At 32.1% G+C, this 6,970-nt stretch overlaps 1 protein-coding gene across 3 annotated transcripts; it reads right to left on the bottom strand.

Moving 5' to 3' along the window:
* Positions 1–1,317: 1,317 nt before the first annotated feature.
* LOC129294804 (calcineurin B-like protein 4) lies at positions 1,318–6,440 on the bottom strand. 3 transcript variants are annotated; one of them, XR_008589450.1, is made up of 10 exons: positions 6,160–6,440; positions 4,429–4,601; positions 4,048–4,130; positions 3,879–3,938; positions 3,625–3,733; positions 3,392–3,444; positions 3,178–3,258; positions 2,984–3,096; positions 2,169–2,846; positions 1,318–1,480 (listed from the first exon to the last, which is right to left on the bottom strand). XR_008589450.1 is itself a non-coding variant. In XM_054933298.1 (9 exons), the coding sequence occupies exons 2-9, from the start codon at positions 4,502–4,504 to the stop codon at positions 2,783–2,785; spliced, it is 639 nt and encodes a 212-aa protein (XP_054789273.1). In that variant the 5' UTR covers positions 4,505–4,601; positions 6,160–6,440; the 3' UTR covers positions 2,117–2,782. The 3 variants fall into 3 exon arrangements, 2 of the variants coding, with proteins under 2 accessions (XP_054789273.1, XP_054789274.1); XM_054933298.1 differs by lacking the exon at positions 1,318–1,480 and having other exon boundaries at positions 2,117–2,846; XM_054933299.1 differs by lacking the exons at positions 1,318–1,480; positions 6,160–6,440 and having other exon boundaries at positions 2,117–2,846; positions 4,407–4,598.
* Positions 6,441–6,970: the final 530 nt, after the last annotated feature.

Here is a 6,970-nt window from a genome sequence, read left to right as displayed (position 1 = left end):
TATCTAGCACCCCTCAAAAAAAAAATATAATAAAAAATACATTCTAGTTCAATGAAACATGTAAATAAATACAATATCTTATAAAATTTCATGATTCTTTTTAAGTTCTTATGACCTTTTTGATATTGATAACTTTTTGTAAAATTTTTAAAATAACCCCAGATTTAGATAAAATAAAAAATATTAATGACTATTTTAATTTAAAAAATGATTATTTTTCATTTAATAATGACTAGAACGGAACAATCAATTATAATTTTTTCCATTTAAATTTTTGATTCACTGAAATACAAGTGTTATAAATTTTCATAACTATCTTATTTTTAGCAGTGACTATTATTTTTTAGTAATAATTAAAATGAAATAAGCAATTACAACTTTTTTTATGTAATTTCCTTCTTCTATGCTGGCAATGACTACAATTTGCACAAAGGAGGTTACAATTGTTTGTTCTATATTGATTATTGTCAAAAAAAATAATTATTACTTAAATTAAAATAATCATTAATATTTATTTTTAACATAAAATGTATTTTTATTCCTGCACTTTCATTTATAAAGAGCTGGGTATTATATATTGATAAATGGGATATATTTTTTAAATGAACAAAAGTCTCCTTTGTTAGTAACATGTTAACAGATAAAATTTTTACTTCTTAAGAAAAGAATTTAAAAAATATTTTGTTTATTAATATAGAATGTTTAATATTTTTTAAAAAGAAAATATAAAGACAAAAATACATGAGATTCATTATATAAAGCTGAATATCGAAATAGAGTATTTGTTTTGTGATTGCCCACAACTGACAACTCTGACATAAGGCTAAAGATCTGCGCGTGGCTCTAATTCCCTTGGCCATCCGGTGAAAGAACTGGTCATTTAATTATTAAATAAACTGACATGAAAAAATATTCAATAAATTAAATAATTAAATATTGAGTAATTTCTTAGATTAAAAATAAAAAATAATGGATGCATAAAATTCGGCTCCTTTAAGAGGCCGCGCGTGGAAAATTGGAAAGCATCTGTCTATTACGATATGACCCGACCTCCGTTTACCACTGGTGTCAATGGAATCAATTTCGGACAATGAGCGCTAATTGTCGCTGGATCATCCTATTTAATTTGAATAATCTACAATTACAGTTTTTTCCTTTTACTTTTTTAAAAATTTATTTTAATAAATACAAAATCTAAAATAAAGTCCATCTCTCCAATGTCAATTTTTATAAAAAATATTTTTATTTAAAAAATATCAATTAAAAAGTTTAAAATTTGGATTATTTTAAATTAAATTTAAAGAGTCAGAGGCAATGGGCTCTTAATGTTCACCTACATAATGAACACTAAAAAGTAAAACTAAACCCGGTGACCAATGCCAGGTAGCCATGTAACACGCACTTCGGCTTCGCAGGTTGTCTGCTGAAAATTGGAGATAACCCTTCCACTGGCGGAATTTGGATAATATTCAACGGCTGACTAAAAAAAGAACAAGAAAAAAAACAAATTTACTTGTTCAATAAATATTTTATATACTACCTCCATTTAAAAAATATAAAATATTTTTAATCTAAGTCTTAATTTCTAATAAAAAATTACTTATCTTTAAATTTAACATATTTATATATTTACTCATATTTAATGAGACATTTTGCTTTAAAATAAATACAAAATAATTTATTTATCATTGACACTTTTAGAAAAACACATAAATTATACCTTGAAACATTTAAAAATGTTTTGTATTTTTACACATTCAATCCTTCAAAAGATGCATAATATTTTTTAATGAAAGTAGTATAATATAATAATTATTTTTTAATTCAATTAAAATATTGTTATAAATTTTGTCATATTAAAAATATTAAATCTCAAATTTTTGGAAAGAATAGCTTATATAAGAAGTGTTTTAATGGTGATAATCATTTTCAACTTTCAAAAGAAAATATATCTAAATAATTTGAGTATTAATGAAATCTAATAATTATAATTAAAAAAATCAGAGTAAATGATTTTAAATCCCTCACGACATCTAAATCCTCACCGCCAGTGCCATCATTTTCATCCATCCCTACCATTACTCATTACTAATAACAATAAATAAACAGACATCTATTCATTTCAAGAGAAATTATATTTAAGAATTTTAACCACACAAGACTTGTACCAGATCTCTGGGCTAATATTAAATGCGAGCTTTATCCAGGCCAATGAAAAATAATTGAAGGCTAAGTTGTATAGTATAATCAATGACGTGAAGCATTTTCTCAACAACGTTGGCTTCCTGCGCTGACGCTGAGCGCCTGGTTCTGAACTGACTCTGATCAAGCGACAAGCATTCCACCCAATGTACTGTAAATAAACATTCCCCTATTTAAGCTTGGTTCACATGCAAAGACGATCAGACACTAGGCTTTGGCGATTTATCAAGTGTCACTGGAACTTTTTTTTTTTTTTTTTTTTGGGGGGGGGTGGTTTCCAAAAATTCTGACACTGCCAAAAGCCACAAAAAGCAAGATGGTTGACCCGGCCAGATGTGTCTCTCTGATATCCAATGTAACACAAGGGCCTCTCGAAGCACAATTTGCGTCAGCAGCTTGTAGCTGCATACAAAAACCAATCTTTATGAATTATGGCTTACCCAGCTTCAAAGAATCGCAAAACCAAGTCCTTTCAAGTTTGATTCTGGAACCGTTGGTGAAAATTCCATCGGACATCCTTGTTAATGTAGAAAAAGGTTGACAAGAAATATCTCTGTAGTTCAAAGATGAAACCAAAATCTCAGACCTCTGAGTCTTCAACTTCTGTTCTTACCACAAAACTTGGAAATGCCAAGGTTATATCCCTGCAAAATGGGGAAAAGACATGCATGAGAAACAGGCTTGCTCGTCATGCATCAGTGCCTTCTCAAATTCAAGTTACTGAGAAGGGAAAAAGAAAAAAGTTCATGGACATCTCCTATAGGTATAGCCTTGTACCCACTTTAAGTAGGGAAGGGTCATGTTCTTCATCAGTGATGGATGTTTTGACACGAATGCCTTCCACTCCTCTTGATCAATCCTTCCATCACCTTCTGTATCAGCATCACTAAATGTCTGTGGAAGAAGCAGCAAATCCTTAGAGCTCAGTAAGTTCAAAGAAGATCCGAAGTTAACAAGGAGAGATTGTATGAACACCTTATCCACAATGGTTTCGATGATATCATCTGAAAGTACAAGATCTGACTCGTGAAGAAGCGCCAAGACCATCTCCTTCAGCTGCAGAGATGATTACTTCTAAGCTTGAGAAATGGAAGGTAGATAAGTTTCCAAATTATGCTTGCGAATGCATTGTGAATTACGATCATAGTTATTATGGGAAAAAAAGTGCGAAGTAATACTTCCACCATACCTCCTCTCGTTCAATATATCCTGTCTGTCTCAGATCATACAACCTAAAAGCAACTGCAAAATGGTTATCCACAACTTAACAGATGATACAGTATCTCCCATGTGACTGAAAAGCACTTGTGTAATTTATACGAAACAAAACGTTATTAATTTATATGGTTTTGGCACGGAGACCAACAGAAGAAACTAAAACAACATTAGAATGAAATGTGTACAAAAGAGAATCAATCTTACAAGTAATCTTGTCTTCCATAGGTGCATTTGGGTGAAAAACACCCAATGATCGAACAAATTCCCCAAATTCAATAACCCCGTTGCGCTTGACATCAAATAAGTCAAAAACCTGCAAAGAAGCACAACCAGATATGTGTTGAAGGGACTGTAAAGGTCTGGAACCTGGATCTTGATAATACACCTTTTCCAGCAATAATTATTTTGATAAGATCAAAGAATCCTTTAACCATAGAGCAAGGGCGACATTTACACACCCTGTCTGCAAACAGATTTCTCTTGTTTCTATTCCTGAAGAGTGCCAGCTGGAATTCTTCCTGAATGGAAAGATGATCTGGAAGTTAATTATCTGACAGAAATTGAGCATCCAACCTAGGGTTATCTAATTGAAAGTAGAATACGAACTTGCAGATACATCTAACTCACCTTGTGAATCAGACCATCTTCAATAATGGAGTTGCTCAACTTCTTATAGAGCTCATGTAGCGCCTCCACTTCACTCACAGAGACTTTGAAGAAGAAAAAGATGAAATTTACCTTTCATCATTAGTGTATATTCAAAACTAAAATCTCGATAGATAGGAGTCAAGAATTAGAACACTCGGCACTCGGGAGGCTTTAGAATAAAGTGAAAGCTTAAAGGAGACGTTGCAGATGAATATACTAATAACTACATTGATATTTATTCGTTCATCATTATTAAACTTGGTTGCCACAAGGACCATGATATATGGCCATTTTTAGTTTAAAGCAAAGGACTCCTAACTCTGGCTGCAAGGCTTTACCAGTTTGATGATGCATACTCACAAGGTGTCTCAGCAGCAAGAACAGTGGGTTCCTCATAACCTGGTGACTTAGCTTTCTTCGAACAAAAGCAGCCCATTAAACAGGACTATAAAATTCCGTTGAAGATTTTTGGGCAATCAACAGATTCAGCTTCATTCCAAAGAAGCCACTGGGAGAAATCCGGGTTTGAATATCTGCAAGGATGTTGGAACTTTCAAATCATAACCGATCTTAGTTATCCCAGCTAACACAGATTAAAACGCCAACAACTATGCTTTATATAGAATGAGAAAGCTACGAAGAAGTAGGCTCACAGTATTTCACTTTCGTCTGAGAGTTCAAAAAAGTCAAGGCAGAGTAAGGAAGCAAAAAAGCATTAATTTTAAAATTAGGGGCACGTCCTTAAGTTTTTCCACTTATCCTGAAGCTGCTTAGTGCAAGGAGATAGCAACTTGCCCATAGACCAATAGATTGAATTAAGAAAACTTTACAAGAACAAGAGAACATTGAAAATTTTAAAGCTAATACAAACAAAATAAACGAAGATGAGGTGAGCAGATCTGTCTTTTCCTACTTAAATATTAAGGATACCGGGATTTCTTGCAATGTCATACTGTCAACAAAGGAAACAAATACAAGAGGCCAATAGTACATAATTATATGTTCTAAATTAAGTTTATAAAGGTAAATGTGGAAACTGATTTGTGGGCATCGCATGAATCAGCTAGATTAATAACTTAGGCTCATGCTAATTTTTTTTAAATTCTTCAATTTCCAAGATGTATGAAGCACGGAACTATGCCTCGAATTTTTTAATTTATAAAAAGATTGGAGTTGGGATATTGTATATTTTTTCTACAGATGACGAAAGCTTGATTCTGACGCCTTTTCGTCTAAGAAAATAATAGAATTATGTATGCATATATGGCCTACCAACTACCAAGCGAGAAGAGAAAATAAACGTATCCGTGTATCACAAATCAACGGTCAACATTACCTTGTAATATAAGAATTAACTGTTCACCCTAAAATCACGAAAAATTATTGCACATGTGCAATGACTTTTTAATATACCTTGCAATATAAGAAATATCTATTTCCTAATAAAAATCACTCCTCCCTCTACGCTATTGCTACCCCACGAAATTATTTAATTCCTCACTTAAGCAATAGAATATCAACATTTGCCTTGCGTTATATTATTCTGGTTTTAAAACCCGCAATCAAGATAAAAACTAATCCAAATGTGAAATTCATAGAAAAACAACATCGTATTACAATGGTTTTAAATCAACTCTGAACTTCATCGTTTTCGTTTGCCGAAAATATAGCATTTAGTTGATCAGAAAAATCGGAATAAACTCTGAACTGGATTCCTTCAAAACTTCTGCAGTTACAAATCAGAAGCAGAGCCTCGGGAACAGATGAATCTACAAACTAACCAAGCCCTTCATTTTTTAAGGGGGCTCACCAAAACCTTCCTTAAAAACGTGTTCTGAAAATTCAATTCTGAATCTAATTTTTCGGTTCCGCGAAGAAAATTTTTCGAAAAATGGAACACTGGCCGCTCAAGCAATTTCAAATGAAGGAAGCCAATTAAATACGCGTATTGAGATAGAAATTCTCACAGCTGAGAAAGGACGAAATCAGATATTCATATTCGTAAAGCGAAAAGTAATCGATATATATTATACGACATTATTGGCCCCCGGATAGAAGGAGAATAATAGAGAGCGGGAGAGAGGGACTGACCTGTGATTCTGGGAGAGAAGGAAGTGGAGATGGAGATAAGATAGTCACACGCAAGCCGAGCCTGCTGTGCGTGCTTTATGGTAACAACGATGCAGCTTAAACGGGGATGATGGTAAAATTATAAAATTTGCTGTCAATTTCACTCCGCAGAGAGAAGAATCAGCATGAAGAGGATGTTTTTCAGAGGAATTCAAACAAATCGTAAGCTCTGATCTGGTATCAACGACTTAAGCTTTCCCGGTAACAGTGTCTTATATTTTTTTAATATTTCAGCGTTTGTATCAAGTTTGAGATTTGCCCGCAACTTCCTATATTTAAAGTGAACCAACAACTAGAAAGTGACGGAAAGTCTCTTTCTTTCCCAGTAAAAAACCCTCCTTTTTCCGCCCTTTGCATTTAAGAAAAAGACAGAAACATGAGAAAATTGGTGACCCTGAGATGTGAACGTTCCTCCATCTGTAAGGGCATCGACTGTCGAGCTGGCCCCGCCTGTATGTAAAGGAAACGTCATTACAGATACTATATTTAAAATATATATATATATATATCTATATGTTCCCCCTTCTAAAAAAAACATTTTTTAAAAATTCAAAGGTTAAAAATATAAAATATTTTTAATTTTTAAAAATATAATTATTATTTTTTAAAATAGTCATATTAAATAAATTATTTTATATTTATTTTAAAATAAAATATTTTATTATATAAAAATAAAAATAAAAATAAAAAATAAGATTAATTTAAATATAAATAATTATTATATTGAGATGTAAAATTTAATTAAAAGTATTTTATATTTTTTTAATGAAAG

This window comes from Prosopis cineraria, unplaced genomic scaffold, assembly GCF_029017545.1.
Source record: "Prosopis cineraria cultivar Desert tree isolate PC_DT_omini unplaced genomic scaffold, ASM2901754v1 PC15, whole genome shotgun sequence".
In the NCBI taxonomy this organism is placed as follows: Eukaryota; Viridiplantae; Streptophyta; class Magnoliopsida; order Fabales; family Fabaceae; genus Prosopis; species Prosopis cineraria.
Note: the sequence above shows the minus strand (reverse complement) of the source record. Positions and strands in the feature narration are given on the sequence as shown.

Excerpts from the sequence above, each read along its gene's own strand:
- LOC129294804 (XM_054933298.1), bottom strand. The coding sequence starts at position 4,504 with ATGGGCTGCTTTTGTTCGAAGAAAGCTAAGTCACCAGGTTATGAGGAA. Across the intron at positions 3,259-3,391 it reads GATATATTGAACGAGAGGAG|CTGAAGGAGATGGTCTTGGC; the intron begins GTATGGTGGAAG and ends TCATCTCTGCAG. Across the intron at positions 2,847-2,983 it reads ATGACCCTTCCCTACTTAAA|GGATATAACCTTGGCATTTC; the intron begins GTGGGTACAAGG and ends CCCATTTTGCAG.